Source organism: Callospermophilus lateralis, chromosome 19 (genome assembly GCF_048772815.1).
Source record: "Callospermophilus lateralis isolate mCalLat2 chromosome 19, mCalLat2.hap1, whole genome shotgun sequence".
NCBI classification, from domain to species: Eukaryota; Metazoa; Chordata; class Mammalia; order Rodentia; family Sciuridae; genus Callospermophilus; species Callospermophilus lateralis.
This window is the reverse complement of record NC_135323.1, coordinates 32,806,823-32,834,594: the sequence shown is the minus strand read 5'-3', so window position 1 is coordinate 32,834,594 and position 27,772 is coordinate 32,806,823. Positions and strand designations below refer to the sequence as shown.

The window sequence follows — 27,772 nt, the reverse complement described above, 5'->3', positions numbered from 1 at the left end:
CTCTAACATTTCCCCCTTTTGTTTAATTTAAATAACGACCATAATGGTTTTTACACAAACACCACAAACAATCTGCTACAAGTAGAAGGGGAGAATACAAAATGCCACAATACCAAGCCAATTGATGGCTCCATGCAAGAAGCCCTTGGAAAAATTATACCAGCAATGACACTGTTAGCAAAGATACCAAGTTACAATTTGTTGTAGGTTACAGTTTGTTGTCTCAGTCCAGGTAAAGCAGTGTCTCAATAGATTAACTCACAGTCCAGGTAAATCACAGTCCAGGTAAGTTCTGCAGGCAGCTAGCTTAAATCACAGTCCAGGTAAGTTCTGCAGGCAGCTAGCTTGATCCAAAGTCTCGTCCGGTTCTCAGCAACACTGGAAATTCTTCCACCATCGTCCTCAACGGTACTGGGACGAAGGCAGGAACTCTGGATGGCTAAAGAAAATCCTGTAGTATTCCAGCAGGCACTAAGAAAACAACCTTCTGAACAATTTAGTACATTATCTCAAGGTTTTTTACATTTGAAATAAGCCTTGATAGTGCTCATTACTCATTAGCTTCCAGGTGTGGGAGAACCATTGTAGTTACTGGCCTTGGAAATGATCAAACTTCAGGGACTCGGGCTGTCTTCCACCTGCAGTGTCCCCAGGCAGCCCCAGATGGCCCTGGGGAGAGTCCGGGAGTGTCCCGGACTCAAACTGCCATTGGGCACAGGGAGCAAGAGCCTGCGAGACTGTGCCTCCGGGTCAGGTTCGGATTTGGGCTCTCACAGAGGCATCCCGCTCCCTGGGCGGGCAGGGGGGTGGGGGGAAGAGCCGGCTGCCGCAGCTTGGAAAGTCCTTGCTGTGCCATGACTGGCTCGCGCACATGGCAGCCGCACTGATTCACGCACCCTCCAGTAACAAAAAGTATTCAGTAGTAGCCTTTTGCTGCAACTTTTTTCCTGATAATCCTTCCTCCTCTGAACTTGCTTCTTTCTGACTAGAGTTCCTGGGCTTCCATCAACACATGCCCTAACTGCTCTTGGTTCCACTGGGGTGCCTCTTTCCCTTATCAATTTACTTAACACCCCTTCCATATTTTCATCACAAAGACTGTAAGGGTAAAATTTTTAAGCTGTTTCTAAGCCGCAGAGCCCGAGTTAAAGTGTAAAAGACCAGACATTGTGAAGTTTCTAACTGCAAGGCTTGGGTTAAAAAGTAAAAGACCAAGTATTGTTAAAGTTCCCCTGCTACCCCCCAAACCTGTAATCCCGGTAGCTGTTAGGACAATACCCGAGCTGCCCAGTAAACATTCTCACTGGCTCCTCTGGTTGTCTAATAACTTGGGACTCTGTGTAGAATGGCACGTAGACATTGCAAGTCCCAAAACCAATCAGTTTGAATGTGCACCCCGCTTAGAAGTGACCAATCACCCCTGTCCAATCTGTTCCCGCCAATGAATGTACTAATCAGGTCTCAGAGTTGTTGTTCAATTTTCCTGTGCCTCATGATGATTTGTTCTGATGTATGCAAAGCCCCCCGCCCTCTCCAAAAAGTGTACTTAAGCTCCGCTTAACCTCTGCTCGGGGCTCTGGGCTGCTCTCCCTTTTTGTGCGAGCCTGCCTGGAGCCTCAGCGCGCTGAACCGGATCCTAATAAACTTCCCCCTGCGTGTTGCATGAGGCTGGTGTCTTGTGGTCTCTTTCTCCGACGCTTCGCCGGACCCTTACAAGACAATACAACATTTCAAGACAAAACAAGACACAAACATACTGTATCAATCTTCTCCATTTTTTCAAAATGGCCATTTTTCCTCTCACCCTATCTGCCTAGGGATGAGCAGATTTGCTCCCGTCCAATCTAGGGACGGGCAGCTTTTTTTCGTCACTTACCCCCAAGGGTCCCAGGGCTCCCGGTACGGGCCACCATCTGCTGCAGTCTGTCTGGGCACAAAATCACCGACCCACCACAAAAGCCTTGTAGATTCAAACAGCAACTCTTTATTCCCGAACTCTCACCGACACTCTTCACGCACGTTCTGGGAAAATACACTCCCTACACCGGGCTCTGCGTACCAATACTCTCAGAACCCCACGGGAACTCTAAAGAAGCGGGTGCCTGAGGCAGCAGGATATGCCCTAATCCTGGAGCCGCCCTATTCCCAGCAGGATCCACCCTAAACCTGGAGCCACCCTGTTCCCAGCAGGATCCACCCTAAGCCCGGAGCCACCTTAATCCCTGAGCAGGGTCACCTTTCAAACCAAAATGCCATGCATCATTCCTACTTGGCTATGGCTCTCAGCATCACCTGACCAGGGAGATATGGGCACCAGGGGGGTTGGGGATCACATGGCTGGTGCAGTAGCAGCTGGAAATCTGCCTTCAATCTATCAGTCACTGAGCCTGGCTATTAGTTCCTGCTCTCTGTGGCCTCTAAGAGCAGCCTTGGGGTCCTGGGTGAAATGATATTTCAGCAGAGGACTCTATAAAGTAAAGGACCTCGGGGAAGAGTAAAGTAGACAGAGGGGACATCAAGTGCAAAGACCCAGGACCAGCAAAGAGGCCAGTGTGGCCAGAGGCTAAGTAAGAGATGTACCCAGGGAGCCTTGGGGATGGGGGACCAGGGATGTAGTAAAGCCATGAGTTCGCACCCCATCAGCACTGTGGTTAAGTCTAGTGAGACACTGAGCAGAAGACCAGCTAAGCTGTGCCCAAGTTCATGACCCACAGAAACTGAGAGTGAGCATGCATTGTTTCAAGGTGCTAAGTTTATGGTCAGTTTTGACACAGCATCTCACCAAACACATCACACTAGGTAACTTATAAATAATAGATTTATTGCTCACAGTTCCAGAGTGCGGGTGTCACGACACATGACTAGATGAGTCAGCGTCACTGCAAATGAATTTGAGGACTATATAAAGACACAGACACAGAAAGTACCTTTTCTTCGGGTTCAGTGATGGCTCCTCAGCTGCAGCTCCCACAAGGGGGGCAAGGCAGGCAAGAAAGAGAGCGAGGAGCATGTGCTGAACCCTTTTATTGGGGAGAAGCCATTCAAGTGAGGCAAGGGGTCAGGTTTCAGGGGTCTAGTCTAGCTTCATGATGTCTGCTGTCAGCAGGTTGACTGACATCTAGGAAGGCCACGCCCATCTCATGTGCTGTGTGGGGATCATGGCAGAGCAAGCGAAGAGATGGTTATGTCGCCTGCCCAAACAGAAGGATGACGTCAGTTCAGTGCCCGCTGTGGGCTCAATGCTCACAGTTCACACCCACACAGCCCAGGGCTGGCTTGCCACATCACCACACTCTCATCGCTCAAGGCTAAGGGGCATGGGTTCCTATGTGGCAGCTCCAGACAGTGGGGAGTCCAAGGTCCAGGCATCAGCCGACTCAGGGCCTGAGAGGTCACTCTGCTTCTCTGGTGGTACCTCTTGGTGCATCTTTACAGGGTGGGAGAGGCCAGGAGCACCCTCTAACTTTTTTTTATAAGGGCACTAATCCCATTCAAAAGGGCTGCACCCCCACGATTTAATCTTAAGAGGTGGGGCCTTCAAGGGTGATCAATCATGAAGGGGATGATGGGATTAATGGAAAGTTTGAATATAAAATTTAGGGGGACATAAAAGCAAGCAGCCTAGAAATCTGATGCAGTTGGGGATGGCTAATGCATGTGTTACGTTTTCATCTGCTTGTGAAGCAATGCCATGGATATTCTCCATGGAAGTGGGAAGAGAAGCACACAGGACATGAGGAACAAACAAAATGACCCCAGAAAAACTGCCAGTACTGGGGTTGGGATTGTGGCTCAGCAGTAGAGCGCTCACCTAGCACGGGCAGGACCCAGGTCCGAACCTCAGCACCTCATGAAAATAAAAGGCATTGTGTTGATATTTAGCAGAGGACTCTGCTAAAATAAAAGGTCCATCTACTCCTAAAAAATAAATATTAAAAAAAAAACAAAACTGCCAGTACTGGGGGTCCCTCAAGAGAACCAGGAAGAAAAGGGCCCCAGCCCTGGTGCTCACACAAGAACCAGGCAAGGAGCAGGTTCTACTGAGTGATCCAGGAACTACATCACCCCAGAGCCCTCATGAAGAGAGGGCAGACCATGAAGCTTGGTCCTTCATGGCTTGGCAATGGAATTTCTGATGGCGTGGCTCATTTTAATGTTATACTAGCAAGGAAATGTAATTTAAAATAATGATAATAATAATTCTAAACGATTCTCTGTTTCACAATGATGGGACTGTATTAATCAATCAGAAAAACCCAAAGGTGTATTATGTAATATCAGCTGTAAAAGAACATCAGTCACATTGGGGGAATGACAAAGTTTCAAAACTCAAAAACCTCTATGAAGGGCTGGGGTTGTGGCTCAGTGGTAGAGCACTTGCCTAGCATGTGTGATGCCCTGGGTTCAATTCTCAGCACAGCATATAAATAAATGAAATAAAGGTCCAAAAAAACCCCAAAACACCGACATGAAGCGGGTGGGCCTTTTAGAGTGGACTTTATTGAAACTTGGTGCGGTGGCCCACAACTGTAATCCCAGCAGCTTGGGAGGCCCAGGCAGGAGGATCATGAATTCAAAGCCAGCCTCAGCAAAAGCAAGGCCCTACGCAACTCAGCAAGACTCCGTCTCTAAATAAAATACACACACACACACAAAAATAGGGATGGGGATGTGGCTCAGGGGTCGAGTGTTCCTGAGTTCAATCCCTGCACCCCTCCCCCCAAAAAAGAGTGGACTTTATTGAAATAGCAAATGGAATTTACTTATGAAGAGCAACTTTAATTGGATGACCAGTGGCCTAGTTTGACTCACCTTGGGTAGAGCAATTTTGATACAATCCTGAACCCAAATCAACCCATCTGTAACCCAAAAGTCTTAACTCAGCTGATGAACAATAGTAATCTTTTATTTTTGGATTTGCAAACTTGGAAGAATATAAAAATAAATATCGCTATAATGCTGAAAAGGCGTTTTTTTTCTAAGTAAAGGAAATAAGATGTTAAACTCATGACATTGAGATTATAGATCAAGAAATTGGATCCGTAGTCATTACATTAGTATATACCTTATTTGCTATGTAAGGGGTTTGCAATATTTGTAAGATTCAACCCTGCCACGTTTATAACTGCAGGCTAAATCACTTAAGAGAATTAATATAATGATGCTCCTAATCATTATTAAGATGTGCCCCAAAGAAGCATTTTTAAATTTTGGCTCCTAAGACATATGAGTTTAATAAATTGAACATTAAACAAAACATAGGGAGTGTGGAAGCCCTCTGTGCCAGATGCTCTGGGACAGTCAGAAACCTGATCAACAAAGGAAAGAGACAAGGGTTCTGGAATCTGAGTGCAGTATCTGGCCTTCCAGTGAACAGGCAAAATGTGTAATAAGGTGGGAGACAAGACATCCGAGAGCTCTATGCAGGTGCAAAGATCTCCAAGAGAAACAGAAAGTTGCACAGAGTGTGATCCCACGTGGGCAAAAAGTCAAACTGTGCCAGTTGCGTATTGTTGAGGCTCAGCAAATGATACTAGGAAAGACACCTCTTTGGACCTTAACCCAAGAGAGCAGTTGGGAGCAGCCGGTGCAGAAAGGGAGTTCCAGGAAGTTCCCTGTCTGCCTAGAGCAGGATTTGCCCAAGAGGAACAAACCTACCTCTGTCTTGTTTTTAAAATTTCTCCCACCAGGCAAGATGAGACTCGGGTCACAGAAAGGGAAACTAAAAATCAGACGCTATGTCTAAGGCCTAGAGAACTTTGTTCTAGGCCACTGTCTGTTCTTTGGGCTCATTTCCCCCATACCCCCATAAAATCATTCACTACCCCTCTAAAATTGCCTACAGTCCCCCAACAACTCTCTTCCCTATGAAGAGGGTATTTAGGCCTCAGCCCTCTAGCCCTTCTCTTTAGTATATTTTTAATAATTCCCATGTACATGTGTATGTTAATCAATTTGCATACATTTTTCCCTATTAATCTACCTAGTTTGTTCTGTTTCAGCAAACTGAATTATGGAACGTTTGGAGGGCAAGTTTGGACCTCTCTGGAGTATACATGTAACTAATGGGAAAAGAAAAAATTATCCAGATGATCCACTTGATACCATCCACTATGATACCTCTGGGCAGGGGACAGTCATGTTTTGCCTTATGTAAATGCTTGCTGTGTGGATTCTGTGTGCGGGTCCCTGGGCAGCACCAAGTGAGTGTTCAGAGGCAAGAACCACAGAGTGGGGGTGGCACCCACTCAGTGCCAAGTGCTGCCTCATTTACCCCACAAAAGTCTATGAAGCAGTTACAATTGTTGCCCCATTTTGCAGACGGGGAAACTGAGTCACAGATGGAATCCTAGTTAGTAGATCAGGCAGTGGGGAGTTTGAACTCAGGCAGTCTGGCCTGAGTCTGTGTGCTTCATCAGAAAGCTATAGGAGAATCAACAAATGGGACTTACTCAAACTAAAAAGTTTTTTCTCAGCAAAAGAAACAATAAGAGAGGTAAATAGGGAGCCTATGTCCTGGGAACAAATCTTTACTCCTCACACTTCAGACAGAGCCCTAATATCCAGAATATAAAAAGAACTAAAAAAAATTAGACAATAAGATGACAAATAACCCAATCAACAAATGGGCCAAGGACCTGAACAGACATTTCTCAGAGGAGGACATACAATCAATCAACAAGTACATGAAAAAATGCTCACCATCTCTAGCAGTCAGAGAAATGCAAATCAAAACCACCCTAAGATACCATCTCACTCCAGTAAGATTGGCAGCCATTAGGAAGTCAAACAACAACAAGTGCTGGTGAGGATGTGGGGAAAAGGGTTCACTTGTACATTGCTGGTGGGACTGCAAATTGGTGCAGCCAATTTGGAAAGCAGTATGGAGATTTCTTGGAAAGCTCGGAATGGAACCACCATTTGACCCAGCTATTCCCCTACTCGGTCTATTCCCTAAAGACCTAAAAAAAAGCACACTATAGGGACACTGCTACATCCATGTTCATAGCAGCACAATTCACAATAGCAAGACTGTGGAACCAACCTAGATGCCCTTCAATAGATGAATGGATAAAAAAAATGTGGCATTTATACACAATGGAGTATTACTCTGCATTAAAAAATGACAAAATCATAGAATTTGCAGGGAAATGGATGGCATTAGAGCAGATTATGCTAAGTGAAGCTAGCCAATCCCTTAAAAACAAATGCCAAATGTCTTCTTTGATATAAGGAGAGTAATTAAGAACAGAGTAGGGACGAAGAGCATGAGAAGAAGATTAACATTAAACAGGGATGAGAGGTGGGAGGGAAAGGGAGAGAGAAGGGAAATTGCAGGGAAATGGAAGGAGACCCTCAGGGGTATACAAAATTACATACAAGAGGAAGTGAGGGGAAAGGGGAAAAATATAAGGGGGAGAAATGAATTACAGTAGAGGGGGTAGAGAGAGAAGAGGGGAGGGGAGGGGGGAGGGGGGATAGTAGAGGATAGGAAAGGCAGCAGAATACAACAGACACCAGAATGGCAATATGTAAATCAATGGTTGTGCAACTGATGTGATTCTGCAATCTGTATACGGGGTAAAAATGGGAGTTCATATCCCACTTGAATCAAAGTGTGAAATATGATATATCAAGAACTATGTAATGTTTTGAACAACCAACAATAAAAATTAATTAAAAAAAAAAAAAGAAAAAGAAAGCTGTAGGAGAATCCCTCCCTACCTGACTGACTCTAGCCGAGGGCTGGGAAGGGGACGTATCAGAAAACAGCATAAATGCCAATGGACTGGGGTTCAAGTGCGTATGCTAAGCCACTAGGAGGGAAGGAAAGACCAGCTGCATGAAGGAGCTTCTCCCAGGGGTTGATTTATCAGCTTCTTCACTCACCACTAAAAGACCAGACCAGAACAATTGTAGAGGAGAAAAAGTTTATTTGGGAGCTCATGGTTTCAGAGGTCTCAGTCCATAGATGGCCAACTCCATTCTTAAGGGCTCTAGGTGAGGCAGAACATGGCGAAAGCGTGTGGCGGAGGGAAGCAGCTCACATGATGATCAGAGAGCAGAGAGAGAGGGGACTCCACTTGCCAGATACAAAATATATGCCCCCAAGCCACGCCCCCAATCTATGCACCTGCATGGAGCTCTTGATGTCATCGCCCACCTTATTAAGCCCACCTCCTCCAGCCACACCCACCTCTGCCACCACTCAGTTAATCCCTTCAGGGGTGCATCCACTGATTGAGTCAAGGCTCTCAGGACCCAGTCGTTTCTCCTCTAAGCCTTCTCGCATTGCCTCACACGTGAGATCTGGGAGGGCACCTCCCATCCAGACCATAATAGGGGGACGTGGTGCATCACTTGGCACAGAGATCTCAAACAGCATGCTGAAGAGCTTGGCTCTCATGTCGGGGGTGGAGAACCACTAATGGGACCAAGCCCGGGACCTCACACGTGCCAGGCAAGCATACTACCACTGGGGTACACCCCTGCTCTTTTAAAATTTTACTTTGAGACTGGATCTCCCTAAGATGTCCAGGATGGGCTTGAACTTGGGATCCTCTTGTCTCAGCTTCTTCCTGAGTTGCTGGGATAACTGGTGGGCCCACTGGTGTTTTCAAAGCAGGGACAGCTGGGAGCTTAGCCAAGAGACTCCCTCTCCTGGAGGATTCCTCTGATGGTGGAGCGAGACAGGCATACACAGAGACACGGGGGAGGCTCTAGGGTCACGAGCTGGAGAAGAAGACTGTATACACCTTTAAAGGAAAGGCTAAGAGCTCCCATGTAATTCAGTGTCTAACAACAGGCCCTGGGTTCCGTCCCCAGCACTGAAAAAACAACAGAACCCCTTCAGGCCCCAGCTCCTATGTGTATGTATAGAAATTCCGGGGGGCCGGTGGGGGGCAGTATGTGGGCACTGAAAGGAGTTTCTCAGTAGCTCAAGTGACAAGATATATTTTGGGGGGGTTGGGGGTACAGGGGATTGAATTCAGGGACACTCGACCACTGAACCACATCAAATATTTTGTATTTTATTTAGAGACAGAGTCTCACTGAGTTGCTTAGTGCCTCATTTTTGAGTAGGCTGGCTTTGAACCTACAGTCCTCCTACCTCAGCCTCCAGAGCAGCTGGGATTACAGGTGTGCACCACGGCACCCAGTGACAAGATGCATTTTTTTTTAAATTTTTTTTCTCATTTCCAATTGTTTCATTAGACCCCCCCACAGCATATATATATTTTAAAGAGAGAGTGGGGAAGAGAGAGAGAGAGAGAGAATTTTTTTTTTTTTTATATTTATTTTTTAGTTATCGGCGGATACAACATCTTTGTTTGTATGTGGTGCCGAGGATCGGACCCGGGCCGCACGCATGCCAGGCAAGCACGCTACCGCTTGAGCCACATCCCCAGCCCCACAAGATGCATTTTGATTATCATTTTGGTAGCAAAGACCAAAACTTATTTACCAGCATCCAGTTTTGCAAATTGAGATGATGTTGGCTTCAGATGATATCTCAGGATTTTAAAATGGATCCCCCAGGCAGAGTGGCACACGGTATGCAGGTAGAAACTATTCCATGTCTCCCTCTTGTCACCATGTCCAGCAGCAGCCAGGATGAAGTTGATTCTGCCCAGTTGAGGGTCAGTAGTCCATGAATGCAGATAGGCCCTGGACGGAGTGGACCCTCTGGGCTCCTATTGCTGATCTAGGCTGGATCCTGACGGCCCTGGGGACATCTTGGCAGGGGTGTGGAAGTACATAGCCCTTTTTCTAAGATCTATGTTGGCAATGCAAGAACAAGCTTGTCCCAGGAAACTTAGAGAAGGGATCCCCAGAACCACACAAATGAGTGTCATGTTTGGGGAGCTTGGTTCATGGAATTTTGGGGCCATTCCTGCCTATTCACCTCCCCTGTCCCCACAGACGCTCTCTGGGGACTGACGCAGGCTGTTGCCTTCAGTTCTCTCTCTTTGGCTCTTTATCCCCCTCATGGATCGTGTTTCGTATCAAGGATTCCGTTGGCCGTGGGAGGAAATGGGCCTCTCCTGGACCTGTTCCCGCTCTGAGCGGACAGGTCTGACCTCCTCCTGGAGACAGGGCTCCAGGCTCAGAACCTGAGAATCTTGGCGCGGGGCAGGATTGTGAGGCTGCATTCTGTCCCCTGCGAGGCCCGGCCCTGTCCAGTTCCTCCTGGGCCTCCCCACACCCTCAATGGGATGGCTCCCTCCTGCTGACCTTCTGGATTGCTCCTTCATGTCGGTCACTGCCCACCTGCTACTGGGCCATAAGGGGGCTTTTGCTAGCCTGACCTCAGGCTCCCTTCCTCTGCTCCTGGGCGTCTCTCTGAGGCTAGCCATGGCCTCCACGGTGCAGGCAGCAGGTAGGAGACCCCACCAGATAGCAGGATGCAGGGAGGGAAAGGGACCGGAGATGAGAGGCCTTCCTGCAGTTGAGTATCTGGTGGCTTCTTCCCTCTCCCTCCATCCCCGCGACCTCTCTTCTTCTCAAGGACTCTCCCACAGCTGTCCCCAAGCCTACCTGTTTCACAGAGCCAGGGACCCAGGACACCAACTCAAAGCCCCCGTGTTTGCTCCTTCATTGGGACCTGAGGGGGCTGAGTTCTGTGTGTTGCTGGCTACACAGAACAACGGCTGTGAGAAGGCTAAGACCCTTCAGCCTTGAGAGCCCCCCAAAAATCACCACTGGAGGAGGTTGGGTCCCAGAAGTCCTTCCCCCGCCAAGGATTGACTTCTCCATCTCAACCTGGGAGACGTAGTTGGTCTGCCTCCCCCAACCAAAGATTCCAGATTGTCACCAGACTCAGCATTCCAGTAACTGGCGACAGGCGTGCTTCAAGTTCCACTTGGTTTCTCCGCCTTTGTAAACCACAGTGGGCAGACTTCAAAGGGGAAGACCTTTGTGCGGTGCCCCATGACAGGGCAGGAAAGCTCTGGAGGACGCGGGTTCCCTAGTGATGCCCCTGATCACAAAGCCCCACCCAGTGGAATTCCAGAGAGCATTCATTTGCCTTGCTTCACTAGCATCTTCCCTTCGGGGCACTCTTGAGTGAACTTTCTGGAACGATCCAGGCATATTTCTAGCCTGAAAGGGGTGGGAGATGTACTTCGTGGTCTCTAGGCCAGAGCTTAATTCTGGCGGAGGAAGATTGAAATTCTTGCCTTATTAGCCAAGTGATCCTGGCACATGACCTCAACCTCAGATGCTTATTGAGCACCTATTGTGTTCTAGGTGATTCAGATACACAAATTATATGGCACCTTGGGGGATCTTAGACACTCAGTGGGGAACCAATGTCTGACCTCCTCTGTGAATTAGGGGGAATAGTGTTCCTCATGGTTCTGAGGGTCAGATGTGATTCTGAAACACAGAAGGGTGAATCACATGTGGTGCCCCACACACAACGGGGGTGTGACAGATGATGATGTGTCTCTTGGAGTTCCATTTTGAAAGGTTGATTCTGTCATCCTGGAAGGTGATGAGGCCAAAATGTCCCTAAAGAAGGCACATTATTCTACTTCTGAAAGGACCTTTGAAGTCTCTGGTTTAAGAGAGCACTTCTCCCAGAGGTTAAGTGACTTGCTTAAATTGCACCCGGAATTCTGAGAACCAGTTGTTTCAACCACAGCTGGCTCCCTCTCTGTGCCTTCTTCAACATCCAGATTTGGATGGAGTTTCCTTGGATTCCTCCTGCTCCTCAGTCAGGAAGTCTTGGCAGGCTCAGGATGTGGCTCTGTGGTAGAGTGCTTGCCTAGCATGCACAAGGCCCTGGTTCTAGCCCCACCACATGTGGGCATGCGTACACACACACACACTGTGCTATTAATTGGAAACGCATTCAGTTAATTTTGCATGTTGGCTTCCATGTTTTAGCGTGTTCACATAGATACACGCTAAAATACATAGATATTTTGCATGTTGGCTTCCATTTTTAGCGTGTTCACATAGATCTGTACAACCATCAGTGCTACCATGGCTTTTCAGGGGTTCCAAGCATGGCCACGTGGAAAACTGTTTAGACAGAAACTTGCTATTTGGAATTTGCTCTTTGTTCTTGTGAGGATTGCTTGTAAACATTGATTACAAGGGGAGGCCTTTCTATGTTCCTTTGGGTGAGCAGAATTCTGTGACAAGGACCACTCCCTTAGAGAATGAAGGGAATCCTGTGGATTTAAATATGTATGTATATGACTTATGATAGGATGTACTAAGCAATTCAACTAAAGAGACATTTTTGTGTGTGATGTTGAAACTTATGTGCTTGATTTATAAAATATTTAGAAATATTTGCCCAGTAGAATTGTAAGGCTTACCACAGGCTTACCATAAAACTTAAAAGTGTTTATCTAAGATAAACATTTAACACATATTCAGCAAATATTTGGCAAGGTCCTTCCCTGAGTGAGGCACTTGTAATTGGTTACAGCCTTGGATTTTGAAATTATATTTGCTTCCTTTTTTTGGTCACAGTCCCAACCATGTGAGATACCAGGATCCTGTATGTGCCAAGAAACTCACGTGATGGGTTATCAGCACTTCTCAAGGGCATGATCTTTGTTTTGGTTGCCTCTGATACATTTGAGAGAGTCACAACGACTGTCACTGTCAAGTATGGGGGACAATGCCACTTCCCTGGGTCCCCCAGGCAGGAGCCAGTAGATCCTTTGTCTGACCAGATCCCTTCTGGGGCCCGGCAGAGAAAACATTTACACAAAACAGTCAAAATCAAAATTGTATTTACTTATTTTTATGGCAATACCAATGCTAAACCTTTTTTGTTTGTTTGTAAAGTACATTAAGTGGATAAAGAGCAGAATTTCAGCTACCTGAAAAATAAGCTTAGAAGGAGTTAGGATCTGTGTAAACTATATTCCATTCTGTAAAAATGTAGTTCTGTTCAAACCAGCCAACCATCGCTGTGCCTCTCTGTGTATCTGGCGCAGAGGCACGAGTGTGGCGCACCTCAGGGCTATATGAGGTAGATCTGATGTCTGAAGGCTGGGAGGCCCTGGAGATGCTACAGAAGCTTTCTGTGCCTCAGTTTCCTCCATAAGCAACTGGGATGTCAATGCTTCCTTCCATGGGATGGCCCCAGGACAAGTGGAGCACTGTGGCCAGTGGCCAGCATGTCTGAGTAGACTAGTCAGCACCAACTGCCTGCAACCAGCAGCTTGCCTGCTCCTGCTTCTCGTCCTGTGGATGACTGGGTGGCCGTCCAGGATGCTAGCAGGAACTGCCCCTGCTATGTGTGAGACTCCATCTTGGCCCTCTGCATCCTCCTCCTCCCTTTGCTGGACTGTTTCCATCAGCTTGCAAACACTGTTGCTCTCATCTTAAGGAACAGGCAAACTTAGGCTGTTCCTTCTTCCATCTCGATGACCACCTCTCTGACCTCCCTCTGGTCTTTGTTGAAATGTTTCCTTCCAAAGGGGCCCAGGGGGCTGGGGATATAGCTCAGTTGGTGCATGCTTGCCTCACATGCACAAGGCCCTGGGTTCGATCCCCAGCACCACAAAGAAACCCAAACGGGGCCCACACTGTATGAAAGAAAATCACAAGCCTCTTCCCCACCCTGCCTGCCTCACTCCCCAGCTCCTTGAGCCTTTTCATCCCTGCCAGCACTGATCACTTCCTAATTCCCTTCCCCTACTCCAGCCCAAGAGAACTCAAACTCCATAAGTGGGATGAATTTAAATATGCATTTTGTTCTGGGTGCATCCATGCACATGCTAGGTGCTCCATAAATGCTTCTTGGATGAGCCACTTTAGCTGTGAGACATCGCAGAGCTTTTAGCAAAAATCAGCTTTCAACAGATGCCATTTTGCTTAGCTCAAATTCACCTTTGCAAAAGGGCTGCTTGGTCCTTTCCTTCACAGCGACTTCTCTTGAGTCCTCAGCAAGGAGCAGGTGTCTTTATCTATGGTCATTTGAGCCAGAAACCTGAGCATCTGGAGTCCTCAGCGCCTTATCTCTCTACCCAGGAGGAGTCTTAATGGGCTCTTAACCTCTTCACACGTTTTCTTCCATCTTCTTGACCCTCCTGCTGCTGGTCATTTTTCTAAATACGCAAATCTGCTGCTAACCAGGTTAAACTCCATGCAGTTCCCCAATTAGCTCTTACAGGATGCTCTCCCAACTTCAATGACTGGGCCCACTTCTGGGGGTTTGTCTTTGATTCCAGGAGACCCTTCCTAAGGTCACACTTCAGGACTTAAGAGTCCTGGCACTGAGTTGGCTGTTGTGTCCCCTTTGGGATTGTGGTTCCCCCTGCCTGGGAGGCTTGTGCCTGGTCCCTGGGACCAACTCACCACTGGCCCCCAAGCTGGGCTCTGGCCCTGGTACTCCAGGATACTCAGGTGTACCACCTCCTGTGTGTGGCATCTCTTAACCTGTCTGTTGCAAGTTTAAGGCCTGGCTCTCTACCCAAGGGCTCCCTTCTTTGTGTTCCCATGAACGTCATCTTTGTCTCCCCAAGCTGGGCTGGAACCGGGATAGCAGAGGTACATCAGCTGCAAGCTGCCTGAATGAAGGGCAGTAGTAATAAAGTAATGTTGGGAAATCAAGGGGCAATGCTAGGGGGAAAGAAATCAGTTAATGGAAGGGAAGGGAGCAGAGGCTTGTGGGTTTGATGAATAAAGGTAGGCGAAATTAGTTTGTGAACTTTATGAAGGTTGATATTTTAGCTCAAGCTGGGTTGATAGGAAAGGATATCAGGAGGGCTAGTTGACTACTGTGTTTACTAGTAGTCTGCAGGGCAGGGGGAAGAATGAGGGTCCCTATCTGGGTGGCCACAGCTGACCAGGTGTCAGGAAGCTTGACCTGGAACCACCTCTCATGTGACGATGCTGGACGCCAAATTCCCTGGACAGAGACTCCCACTTTCACTGGCCCTACTTTGAGTTCTGTCTCTGAGGAGTGACTGTCAGGGCCTTTGCTCACCCTGAAACCCTCAGCCACTCTCCATCACTCTCATTCTTGACCTGGCTGTCCTCCTAAAGCAGGTTAGGCCTGAATATGGACCACTACTTGGTTCTTCTCCATGGGATTTTGGGAGATCTTACAAGACAGACGGAAATGGGCTTAGAAGGGAATATGATGGTCTTCTATTAAAAATCAAAAACAAGGCGGGTCTGAGTGAACTTGTAGTTTTCCTAGTGCGGAATCAAAATGCAGGTTACATATAAAAGCACGGAAAACGGGAAGTGCTTCTGGGTCAGTCCTTGCAAAGTCGCAGGAAGTGATCCTAAGTGTTCCACTTTTGCAACAGTCTTCACACCAAACCCATTAAGCTTCAGATGTGGGAGCGCTTCAGCGAGGGGCCTAACAGCAGCCAGCAGGGAGCGGGTTGGGGCCCAGGTGGAGCCACTGCTCCCCCGCGCCCACGCGAGCCTCAGTCCCGCGTCGTAACCTCGGGGCCACTACAGGCAACTCGCAGGGTGGTTAAGTGGGAAACCTGAGGACGCACAGCAGGTGCCCGGTAGTTAGGGTTTGCCCGAGATGGCGGAATTATTGTAATAAGCGCCACCAACCCTGGCTACGACCTAATTTGTCAAAAAAAGCAGAGGGAGGAATGCGCCGCAGCTGAGCAGCCAAGCGCGGAGCGGGCGTTCCCGCGGGAGCCAGTCCTCGGTGCCCTGCAGCCCTGGCTCTGTGGGCGGCGGGCACACCCGGGGACCGTCTGGGGCCTCGCCCCCACTCCGTGGGTGGTCACCCGTAGGGGGTCGCCTCGGCAGGCCAGGGCTCTCCGCGGGCCGTAAAAATCAAGACTCCAAGGGGCATCTGGGGCCGCTGCGGGATCTCCTCGGGCGGGGAAGCCCCTGGTCCGCCCGAGGAGATCGGAGCCAGGCACTAACCCGCGGGCAGCCGCGGCCCCTTTAAGACGCCGGCGGCCCCGCCCGCCGCGCAGCCCACGTGACTCGGTCTTGTGACCGGCGGGAGGGCCGGGAAGCCCGCGCCCGCCCGCCCCGCCCGCCCGGCGCCTCCCAGGGCCGAGCCGCGGGCCGCCGTCCCCGCCGCGTCCCCGCTGGGCCGAGCGAGCCGACCGCGCCAGAGCGGGCGGGCGCGGGCCGGGCCGCCATGGACCACAAGCCGCTGCTGCAGGAGCGACCGCCCGCCTACAGCCTGGAGGCCGGCCAGGGCGACTTCGCGTGCGGCCCACACGGCTACGGCGCCATCCCCGCCGCGCCCCCGCCGCCGCCCTACCCCTACCTCGTCACAGGTGGGCCCGCGGGCGCGGCGGCGGGGCGCACCCCGCAGCCAGGCAGCCTCCGGGCGGGCCGCGGGGCCGGGCTGCCCCGAGCGGCTCCGCGGCGCGCCCCTCCTGGAGCCTGCCCCTGGCCGGCAACGTGGGGTCCGCGAGGCGCGGCTGGTCCGGGGAGCCCTCCCTCCAGGGGCCGGCGCTCGGGGCAGCGGCCTGGCCGGGCGGGCCAGGACCAGGGGTCGATCGGGGGGAGGATGGAGTCGGGCCACCCCCTCTGATGTGCACCCCCGCCCACAGGGATCCCCACCCACCACCCCCGGGTCTACAACATCCAGAGTCGAACGGTCACCCGGTACCCTGCCAACTCCATCGTCGTGGTCGGAGGCTGCCCGGTCTGCAGGTAAGTCCTGGCCCCGAGAGGCTGAGATCGCACGTGCCGGGACCTTGCAGAGGCAGCGGGGGGCGGCGAGCTGGGGTGAGCCCTGCTTTGGGAGAGGCCGCTGGACCGCCTGACTGCAGTGTGGGAGAGGTGGAATCGCTGGCCCACGGCGCGCAAGGGGCAAAGGGCGTGGGCTCCCTTTGCTGGGGAGTCGTATGCCTTTGGGGGGCATTGTACCTCCGAATGAGTGGCATGCAAAATGGGACTGATAGTTTTTCCTCGCTGGTGTTGGACCCGCGACGGGTTCTTTAGAAAGTTTGCTGTGCAGTTGATTTTTTAAGGAGGCTGATTTGTTTTGCCACGACATGAGTCAGTTGGCCTTTATGTTTAGGGAGATGGAGGTCCATGTGACCAGGGGAGCAACAGCTGTGAGGGTCATTGAATGCAGAGCCCTGGAGCAGGGCTTAACAACTCTTGGCCACTGGCTGGTCTGGGAGGAAATCCGTGGTTCTTTGTTCCGGGCAGGAGTGGTTTTCTCATATCCTCAAACCTGAAGCCTGACAGAAACTTTCTAAGGACTTTTTATAGGGTCTGAGGTACAGCTGGACCGTGTGCGTGTGCGCATGTGCGTGCATATGTGTTTTGTGTGTGTGTGTGTGTGTGTGTGCAGGTTTTGAGGATTCAAATGCAAATAAGACTTGATCCCTATCCTTGGCATTTGGAAGTACTCAGTTCAGGAAGTTGGGGCAGAGTTGGAAAGCAAGGTTTCGGCCTGCCTCTGAGAGGAGGAAGTTGAAGTCTCTGAGATGGAATTAAGAAACCCTGGTTTGGACTGAGACTTCATTTCAAAAGTGTCTTGGTAAGGCCCAGTGTGGAGCCAGTCATAGGGAAGTTAATGATTTCACAGCCCTGGGGGCAACTGTGCAATGAGGAGGGCATTGTGGGTTGAGGGGAGAGACACTGGAACCTGGGAGCTGACCATGTGCCTGGTAAAGGGGCTGTGGGCCAGCGAGAGCCTTGGGAGGCTGTCTGCCCACCCAGGAACCCCAGTACAAACCCTAGCTGGGTGTGCATTCTGACACCCTGGTGGTCATTTCCCTACTGACACATGGGCCTTGGGAGAAGTGGGAGCGAGGGGACTGGCTGTCTCCCAGTGCAGTTGTCTGCAGGTGCTGCACCTGGGGATGCCAGTGATTGGTTTTGAAGCACATGGGGTGGGCTTGGTGGAGAAAAGTGGGGGCATGGCTTGGGAGCTGGGCCTTGTGCCAATAAGTGAGGAGGTCAGGACTTAGTCCCCCGTGCAGAAAGTCATTGGGAAATTCCTCTGGATAATTGCATGAAGAGGTGGGAGAAGGAGAATCTCTGGCTTTGAGGTTCATCTTGGGTGCTCAGAGTGCTGCTGTGTGCAAGGCCCTCTGTCCCCACTCAGTCAAGTCCTGGATTCCAAGGCCCACCCCCCTCCTCCTTTTTTTTTTTTGCGGAGAGAAGATATCAAGTGATCTGAGGTGAGGTTTTTAGGCTGGTTGACGAGAGGGAGAAGCAGGAAGGCCTCTGGAGCAAAGGGCCCAATGCAGCTGGTCGCTTCCCAATCCTGGGATATGTTGGTGTTTGATGAGATGGTTTGGAGGCTTCTCTGGCTTGAGCCCCTGAACTTGGAGGGGAGGCCAGCGCATGGCAGGGTGGCCATGAAGTTCCCAGGAATGTGGGGTGCCTAATCAGCTCCTGGCATGGGGAGCACTTTCCCTGGTATTTCCCTTTCTCTAGGAGGTGACTTGTCTCATTTTGGAGGCTGTGGCTTTTGCAGGTCTGGAACACAGGCTGTGCACTCTGGGGAAGGTCTGGAGGGGGGCTGCCTTCATGGGAGCTGGTGGTTTCCTCTGTGCCCCTGGACAGTGGTGGTCAGCATGCCAGCATTGAGAGGCTGGGTCCTCCGAGGATAAGTTTATGGGTACCAGATCCCTAAAGTTGGAACCAGAGCGCTCCTTAATCCTCCTGGGCCCTTCTGTTGGGGCTGGGCATGCCTGATGTCCGACAGTAAAGGCCCTTTGTGTCCTTAGAGCCTGTACACCTGGAGACCTGCAGTCCTTACTGCTGCAGGTATCTGAGGCTATTCTTGCCACGGTGGCAGCAGCCTCACTGGGTGTAGGGCCCCCTGCTCTCAGGCAGGAATCCTAGGTGAATAGCCACATGGCCAGCCTGGAGGCAGGCAGCCTCTTGATCTGGGGAGAGGGTGTGTGATCTAGGGCCACTTGTGCATAGGGACAGAGAACAGAGATGTTCCTCCCAAAAGAGTCGAGTCTGCCCCTGTCTGGCATCTTAGGACCGAGAGACAGAATACTTCTCATGTGACTACACTTCCTCTCTTTCCACATCAGGCCTGCCAGGCTCTGTCCCTGCCCTCCCTGGTGGCTTGGCAGGAATTTGCCCAAGTCACACGTCTGTGATTCCCTCTGAGCGAGGCTTGGCATAAGAGGCCTATGTCGCTTGTCACTTTGCCATCCTGTCTGAGCCGCTGTTAAGCAGCCTGACTCCATTTTCCCTTTTTAGCCGTGTACAAGTAGTGTTTTCTTCACCCCCAGCAGCTGAGTGAGTCTTGTGCCTGCTTCCTCCAAGCCACCTCCTGTACCCTGCCCTGCCGAGGCCTGCTGAAACTGCCTTGGCCAGGGGTGTCCATGCTGGTGCTAGGCCTCTGAAGCTCAGTTCTCCCCTGCCCTAGGCTGTCCCTAGATATAGGGAAGGATGGCAGCACTGTGGATCTCTGCAGCCTCTCTGGGCCACTGTGTGCTGGCCCAGGTACCCTGGGAGCACAGGCTGCAGGCAGAACGTGTGTGAAGCTGCCCAGGAGCACTGGTTGAGTTTTTGCCATTCAGTATTTGGCTTTGGGGGTGACCAGGGAGGCAGGAGGAAAGTCACAGAAGTGGGGTCCTGGAAGCCAAGAGAAAGTACAGGTACCCTGGTCAGATGCTGCCCACAGGCCCTGGATGTGGCACTGGGTGGTCCGTGTGGAGCCCTTGGAGGCAGAGACAGTCTTTCTTCTGGTTGACTGTGGAGTCTGGAGGGGAGAAGGAGTGGCCGAGCCTTGGGCTTCAGGTGATGGTGGGTGGCCAAGGGCCTGTGGTGGGGAACTGGTCAGGGAAGTGACAGCCTGAGCTGTGGTAGGGGCTGTCCCTGGCCCTGGGTGGTCCTGGCCTGAGGTGGGGGCATGTGCATGATGGCAGGAACTTGTGCCCTGGCCTGCATGCTGGCCAAGCTGCCTGATGACAGGATGCCTGGGCTGCCTCCCTGGCTGCCTAGTCTCTGCTCGGTCCAAGTCCCCCAGCCGTGGTAGTGTGGACTCCTTGAGGTGGTGGCTGGTGGGACAGACTGGTGTTCTGGGAAGCCCGCTGGATGCTGCCCTGCCCAGGTCTACTTTCTTCCACTGGGGAGGCCCGAGGCTGGGCCTGGCAGCTGGACTTGGTGAGAACTGCCCTGTGTGGCCTGCAGGTCCTAGTGAACCTGCTGCTCAGGGGGCCTTCAGATTGGAGACCTTGGGACAGCCAGAGGCAGGTTGGTCCTGAGCCTTGGCTGCAGATTTGTGGGCCAGGGAAGAAGCCCTCTGTGTTCCTTTTCTTTTTTCTTTTTTTGGTACCAGGGATTGAACCCAGGGGTGCTTAACCACTGAGCCACATCCCCAGCCCTTTTTTAAATTTTTTACTTTAAGACGGAGCCTTGCTAAGTTGCTTAGGGCCTGGCTAAATTGCTGGGGCTGGCTTTGAACTTGCCATCCTTCTGGCCCAGTCTCTGAGCCGCTGGGATTACTGGGGTGCACCACTGTGGTGGGCTTACGTGTTCTTTTTCTTGAGGAGGCTGTCCTTCAGGGGCAGGTGAGCTGGGTTGCTTTTGGGGCTGGACTGTGCCTTGAGCTTAGGAGAAAATGACTGGGGATGAACTGGGAAGGCTCCTGAGTGCCTTGTGCTGGCTGGGGCTTTTTGGGCAGGACCATGACTGGGGAGCCCATCTGCATTTCCTGTCACCGCACTCCCAGCTATGTGGCCTTGCAGGTGGCTCCGGGTCGTCTTGTCAGGTGGGGTGGTGATGATACCTATGGAGTTCGGTGATGTGAGGACATGTGAGGGGTAAGGACAATTCTGACTGGGTACCTGTCCTTGGGCAGCTCAGAGCTTGCTCTTTCCAGTGTCTTCTGCCCATTTCTGTCCTGGTGAGGCGGAGTTCATCTGGAACCCCCCAGGGCCCAGCTCCGGCTGACATCAGCAGGTTCTAGTGGCCACTTGTTCTGAGAGGCTCAAGTGGGGGTAAAGCGGCGTTCTCAGTGTTAGTCAGTTCCCTAGTGTCTCCAGCTTCCATAATCCTCCGACCCCCACGTGACCTGTGTGCAAGGACGGGGGAGGAGCCTGCCAGTGCAGCTGGAAGGACTTCGGGTTTGGACTCTGAGCCAGTTGAGGGAGTTGAAACTTGCTCGGGCAGCGTGGGGCTGCCTTTGGGTCTGGAGAGGCAGAGCACAAGGCCACCAGGGCCAGGCTGGCAGGAGGGGCTGGTCTCCACAGGTGGTCTTGTGTGCTGCTGGCTCCAGATTGGCCTCAAAGCTGGGTCATGCTTTTTAAATCAGAAGTTGTTGGGTTTTAAAAATCTAGACCATGCCAACAGTTTTTGAGGTTTGGGGCAGTACTGTAGTTAAAACATTAATATTCCTATGGCAAGATGAGAGTCTTACGTTAAGTAGGAGAAATTAAAACTCTGAATAGCCACATAGGAGCTCAGGTCATGTCGCTGCCAGTGAGTTTGCTATAAACTTGGGGAAAGTTGCACTTTCCCAGCTTTTTGGCATTTGGAATTGCAGGTAAGCGAGTAGCATCTTGGGGTGGAGGGTGTGGGGGCCTCAGTTTGAGCCCAGGCTCAGGGCGGAAGCTTTCTGAAGCAGGCTGTGGGCTGGTGTCCTCTCCATCCCTTGGGCCCATTGAAGCCAGGTCAGACCATGGGTGCAGGTTGTCAGGGGACGAGCATTCTTGGGTCCTGGGTTACAGACTCTTTGATGGTAGATACCTGAGCCTTGTGGGTGATAATCCCACATGGGTGGACCTGAGGGGAGCATCCTCACTCTTCCCAGAGCGCAGGTAGCCTTGGCCCTCTCTGGCAAGGGGATGAAGGTAGATGGAACAGGCAGGCCTGGGCAGCGGGAGTGTGGGAAGCTACGAGGTTGGGTACTGCTGGGCACTTCTAGCATCAGACCTGGCTCTCGTGACCCAGGTCAGTGGAGGGTGGCACAAGCTGCCCAGCCCTGAGCTCTGGCTCAAGGAAGCAGTGGGTTTGAACAGGAAACCCATGAATTTGGCACTGAGGATGAGCTGCCCTAGTGCCTGGAGGCCAAGGGCCAGGCCAGCCAGTGTAGGCCACAATTCTGTTACTTTATAAGTTCTAAGTGCCCCTCCAGGGACTGAGAAAATGAGGTGCTGGGTGTTGAGCTGGGCCCAGAAAGCTCGCCCCAGAAAGCTCACCTGGCCATTGGTGGGAATCGTAGCATCAGGTGGTACTGTGAATTGGTGGCAGGGAGAGACCTGGAGTGACCACCTTACCTTTCCTGGGCTCCCTCCAGCTTCTGTAATGTGGCCAAGGCTTTGGAGTCTGGATAGAGAATCAGGATATGGGGTGGGGCTGTGCCCTTGAGTGCCGAACCTCGAGGACAGCAGCAGGCTGCAGTTGGGATGGTCTGTGGGGATGAGATGCAGGCCAATACCAGGAGCCCACCCCAGCCCTTCACTCCTGCAGCCAGGATGCCCTGTGCCACCTGCTGCCCTCCTGGCACTGAAATCCAGCGGTTGGCTGGGTGCAGCTCCTCCGCAGCCCATGAGCAGATTCTGGTGCTCTCCTCGCTCTGCCTTTTTGATCCTTGGGGGAACAAGCCCGGCAAGCACTCAGCTGGTCACTGTCTTTAGGTCTCGGTGGTCCCCACAGGCTCCTGGTTTCCTCACAGCCTGGAGAGGTGCTGGACCTGGCTCCCTGGGACCCCTTCAGAGGGACTGGCTTCTTTGGAAGTTGACTCACCTGGCTCCCTCCTGCCCTCTGCTTTTTTCATGGGACATTTTCTAATTGAAACATGCAAACCAGTGTCCCCAGGGTTTCACCTGCAGGTGTGGGAAGAACAGGGTGGGGAGGGCAGCACAGCCAGAAGCTCCCAGTAGTCTGGAGTCACCTGGCCCCCCTCAACCAGGGTGAGGTCCTAAGCCCAGGGCCCTGTCCCATCCATCTATTGTCGGGGGCAGCTGGTGGCTGAGGACTCCAGAGTGGCCTCAGGTGCTATTCATCTGGGTTGCCCTGCCCAACCCCTGGTTAGCCAGGGCCCTAGGTTGGGGCATGCTGTGTGTAGCACGCTGGGCGTGGGTACCCTCCTTGGACTGGAGGCAGGGGACCAAGGGTAGGCCCAAGTGTGGTGACCTAATGACCTTGTGCTACACAGAGGAGTCATACCAGAAGTGGTAACTTTGCCATCATCAACTCAGACCTGATTTGTGTGGCCTCAGAGCAGGGCTTCTCCATGCTCCAGCCTGGCCCACCATCTTGATGCAGAAAGGGCCAGCTCTTGGGAGTCAGGGAAGCAGAGCTGGAACAGAGCTCCCCAGGAGTCTATTTTTGGGGGGATTGACCCAGGGGCGCTTAACCATTGAGACATATTCTGAGCCATTTTTATGTATTTAGACACAGGGTCTCACTAAATTTCTTAGGGTCTTGCTAAGTTGCTGAGACTGGTTTTGAAGATGCAAACCTCCTGAGCTTCTGGGATTACAGACAGGTGTGTGCCACTAGGCCCAGCTCCCCAGGAGTCTTGACCCAGGGCACTCAGCCTGTGAGCCAGTGGACGCTGGAACCGTTCCCCTGGAGGGGAGAGACCAGAGTCCTACCTTCCCTTCTCTGCAGAGCCACCCGGGGCCAGGTGTGGTGGAAAGTGCTCTCAGGACTCACTGTCCATGCCCCTTGTGTGGGTCGGAGGGAGGTGGGCACTGAGTTTGACATCTTTTTTTAGCAAAAAACCAGACTTTTGGGATATTCTGGTTTGTTTTTTCATGTGCCCCAAAGAAGTAGGTACTGGTCCCTGGGTCCCTGCCTCTGTTGGCTGCTGCTGTGGCCTGAGTTGGTGGGAGCCCTCAGTTCTGCCACTTTCACACCTTGGTTGAAGCTGTGCCCTTCCTCCTTTCCACCAGGGGGCAGGAGAACTACGGTTGCTTCCGGGCCACTGTGGGCAGGTGTGTGTGTGTGTGTGTGTGTGTGTGTGTGTGTGTGTGTAGGGTGGGCAGCTAGAGGAGGAGCTAGGATGGGGGTAGGGAGTGGGGTCCTCTGGGGCCTTGATGACATTTTTTCCCCTCAGCTTTACAAAGGAAAGCAACCCTTGCCAGCAGGTCCCTGCTCCCCCCTCTCCAGCCCCAGTCCTTCTGTCCTTTCTGTAGTTTCTCTTTGTGAAGTGCTTGAGTTCAGGGCCACAGTCTGGGATAGGGGGCAGCACCTCCGAGGCCTGGAGGGGAGCGCTAGTGATGCTTATCACTTTAGCCCTGGGTCCAGCGCTTTCTAGAGGGAGACCCAAGTGCTGAGCATAAGCCTGTTTCCCATCGGCCAGGACTGTGGGAAGACTCAGGTCAATGAACTTGTGCTCATTTGCACAGGACCAGGGCGGTGTCCCCAGTGTCTTGGTGCCCTCCATCATGCACACTGTAGGGAGACTTCATCACTTTTTAGGGACAGTTGCCCTTTAGGGGGTGTAAAAGATGCCAGGGTGTGGCCGTGAAGCTGGTGTCAGCAGCCCTGCCTCGAGCAGCTGCTCTGTGCCCTCAGCTGAGGCTGCTGCTGGGGGACCCTGGGGACGGGCCGCCTTTCCAGGCAGCTCTGCCGCGGGTCCCAGCTGCCCTGTGTGCAGCCCAGGCAGGGAGGGCCAGGGTCCTAACCGCCCACCCCCTCTCTCCACAGAGTCGGGGTCCTGGAGGACTGCTTCACCTTCCTGGGCATCTTCCTGGCCATCATCTTGTTTCCCTTTGGGTTCATCTGCTGTTTTGCCTTGAAGAAGCGAAGATGTCCCAACTGTGGAGCAACCTTTACCTAAGGGAACAACACACCTGGCTTTCCTACATCCAGCTCTTTTCTAATGTAAATGTCGTGTATAATAGTTTTATTTGATTAAGCTTCAGGACTGTTTTGTAAAGTGAGGTGGGATAGATTGGCATGTGCCAGCTTGGCAGAATGTGGAAGGCAGTGACCCTGCTCCCAAGGTTAATGACAACTCAAGAAAGCACTGCTTTTATTTTTTGCAGTCTTCGATTTGAGAAAGGTGAGAAATACTGTTTTAAATAAATGATTCATACCATTGTTCAGCGGGTCCTGCGTGTTTGGCGTTGCGCCTGTCACCCACGGGAAGTCTCCTTGGGGGAAACTACACATGCAGAGCCAGTGAGTGGCCGTCTTCTCATTGGCACTGATGATGGCGCAGGAATGGGTATTTCAGACTCTTTATTCAACATTAAACACAAGACCCCCAACAATTACAGAGCACGCACCTCGGGCACCTAACGACTCAGTTCCAGGCTGTAGGGGCTGCACATTGCAACTAATGAATGACCTTGGTGTGTGGGGGGGTCCCTTACTACACACCAGAGTCACAAAGCTTAAGAAAACTCCCAAATGGGGAGCTATGAAGTCTAGGGTGTGGACCCCCCATTTCCAAACCATGGGCCTCACTCGTTCTCCGCTGCTAAAGACAGTGGACTCCCTTAACCCTGTGCTTCTGAAATGGTGGGAGCAGCAGTGGGCCACTAAATAGATTTTAAAATTTGCTTTCTTTCCAAGCTGGGGCACCTTCAAGACAGTGCCACGTGACACCTGCTCATGGTGTAACCCAGACCTTGTCCTGGGAGGGTGTTAACTAGTCATGCAGCAGCAGCCCTTCTTGGGGGTGCCTGTGCGTCCCCCAGGAGAGCCTGAGACATTGTTCTGCCAGCTGGAAGGAGCTGGAGTCTTATATGCACTGGTTCACCTCCATCTGACCTTGATCAACTTCTGACTTACAAAACAATGATTTATATATGCTGAGATCAAAGTAGCCATTATAGTCGGCTCCTGCCCCCCCTCTGTGTGGATCTTAGTCTTCACTGACCAGACCCAGATCCTTCGGAGCAGGGTCAAGCCACAGCCCCTGGTCTGGGGCAGTGTGCAGAGAGGCCTGACCAGAATTTGGTCCTAGAAGGTCTGAAGCTGAGTGCCTGACAGTGGTGGGCTGGAACAAGTGCCACCTGCAGAGGAACTTGGCTTCCAGGAGGCCCCCTAGGAAGAGGTTTGTTAAGTGGATGCAGCTTTGATCAACCTGCTTAGGGAGGAGGCCCTTGGAGTCACATGTTGCCAGTTCGCCAGGCCGCAGTGAGGACGACCTGGGTGGCCCACTGTGAATCCAGCTGTGACGCCAACGCTGAGCTCAGTAGTTCTTACGGACGGTTTCATTAGTGCCCAGTGTGGCTGTGCAGAGGGCAGATGAGCTGTGTCTGCACTTTGCAACTCTGAGGGAGGCCAGGAGTCCTCCATCTCTGGGGAGCTCTATGTTTAACCACAAGTTCAAAGTTTGTAAGTTAAAAAAATTATTACCTTTAATATGATGTTTTTCATAATTTATATTGCTTAAAATTACGATTTGCATGCTAAGATGCAAACTTTATACAATATTTTCTTTAGACAAATGTTATAATGCTATTTAAGAGTACGTGCTTTATAAAATAAAATCATGGTCTCATTCGCATTTAGGTGCAGAAGCCAACCATGAAAGCATAGACTATCCCTTATTCTGGCAGTTATTATTAAAAATCAGAATATTAAAGATGTAGTAAGGACTGGGATCAAATTTACTTTTTTTTTTTTTAAACAGAATAGGAAAAAATACTTCAAATGATTGAGCTTGTCACTAAACTATTATTCACTTATCTTAAAGACAGAAATGTGTAAACTCAACTATGCTAACTAAATTGAGAAAATGCATTGATTTGCTCAAGTAGGATACATTGGAAATCAGGCCCCCTTGGGTGAAGCCTACGACAGTCCCAGCACTTGTCAGTATAGACCTATTGTTGTGCAGGTGAGAACTCGACATCAGAGGGACCAGGAGGATCCGTGGCATCTTCATCGAATGGGCATCTTCATCGAATGATCGGTGCTGATCTATCATTTGTCACTGTTGGTCGGAGTTTCACAGTAGCAAAGGGATTTTCTCCACTGTAGGGGAGGGAGGGGGAAATTATAGACAAACTGTTGCAGGACAGGAATTCCATTTAAAACGAGTTTGCTAACCCTGTTCTTGCTCTGGGTTGTGGCGCTCCCCACCTTCCCCATGTGTACAAGCCTCGAATGATGTTTCTGTGAAAGTCTGCAGTCCTTTCCGTGTGACCCACTGGGGACACGCCAACGCTTTACACCTCTGTGGTCCTGGCTGCATGTGGGAACCACCCGGAACAGGAGCTGGACAGGGCACAAGTGCTCGGTCCCTCTAGGCCTGATGCTGGGAAGGGCAAAGCAGGCGGGGATGATGGCCCTCTCAGGCTGGGCCTCCTGGGCTGGGGCACTGCCCACTCCCCCAGGCAAGGGCAGCACCAGCTCTGAAGAGCTGCTCCAGGAGTCACACATACCTGAGAAAGGGCGGCTTTGCAGTCCCGTTTGCATCACTCTGTAGGAAAGATAAAGAGGAAGTTCATGAAAGGCTCATGAAATTGGGACATTTTTAATAAGACCTGCAGATAAAGAACCGGAAAGCGTAAGGACTATTTAAGGTTCCTTGTTTTAAAAGCACCCTGTGGTCTGTATGTGAGATCACCTGGGTGTCTGAATTCATTGGAAAGAAGCAGCGTGAGATGTGACAATGTCCTACGGCCAGGAGGGCCCCTCACTAGTGTCAGAACACGGACCAAACAGCTGCCTCAAGAGTGTGGCTGAGGCCCCCACACAGGCCAGCCTGTGACGACCATGTCCTAAACACGGACACTCAGACCTGGGCAAATTAACTGAGCAGCCGAGCCACCAGGAAACACCTGTGTGCAGGCCAGCGCCGCTCAGGGGAGAGGCAGGCTTGGCTCTGGCAGAGCCGTCCTGATGGTGGTGGGCTTTTTTGGGAATTGAATACTGAATGAAGACCTGAAAAAGTAGAAGGTAAAAATCAAAC

At 51.5% G+C, this 27,772-nt stretch overlaps 2 protein-coding genes across 3 annotated transcripts in view; one reads left to right on the top strand and one right to left on the bottom strand.

Annotated features, from left to right (window-relative positions):
- The first annotated feature begins 10,254 nt into the window (after positions 1–10,254).
- On the top strand, positions 10,255–24,945 carry Bri3 (brain protein I3). 2 transcript variants are annotated; one of them, XM_076840340.1, is made up of 3 exons: positions 10,255–10,381; positions 16,518–16,620; positions 24,550–24,945. In XM_076840340.1, exons 1-3 carry the CDS (start codon positions 10,255–10,257, stop codon positions 24,680–24,682), a joined length of 363 nt encoding a protein of 120 aa, XP_076696455.1. In that variant the 3' UTR covers positions 24,683–24,945. The 2 variants fall into 2 exon arrangements, with proteins under 2 accessions (XP_076696455.1, XP_076696454.1); XM_076840339.1 differs by lacking the exon at positions 10,255–10,381 and adding an exon at positions 15,984–16,238.
- Positions 24,946–25,069: 124 nt separating this feature from the next.
- Baiap2l1 (BAR/IMD domain containing adaptor protein 2 like 1) overlaps positions 25,070–27,772 on the bottom strand; it is an 88,098-nt gene continuing 85,395 nt past the window's right edge. The window contains exons 13-14 of the mRNA XM_076840337.1: positions 27,243–27,280; positions 25,070–26,832 (exon numbers count right to left, since the gene is read on the bottom strand). Coding sequence (XP_076696452.1) covers positions 26,757–26,832; positions 27,243–27,280 — 114 coding nt within the window. The 3' untranslated portion in view covers positions 25,070–26,756. The remainder of the gene's footprint in view (positions 26,833–27,242; positions 27,281–27,772) is intronic.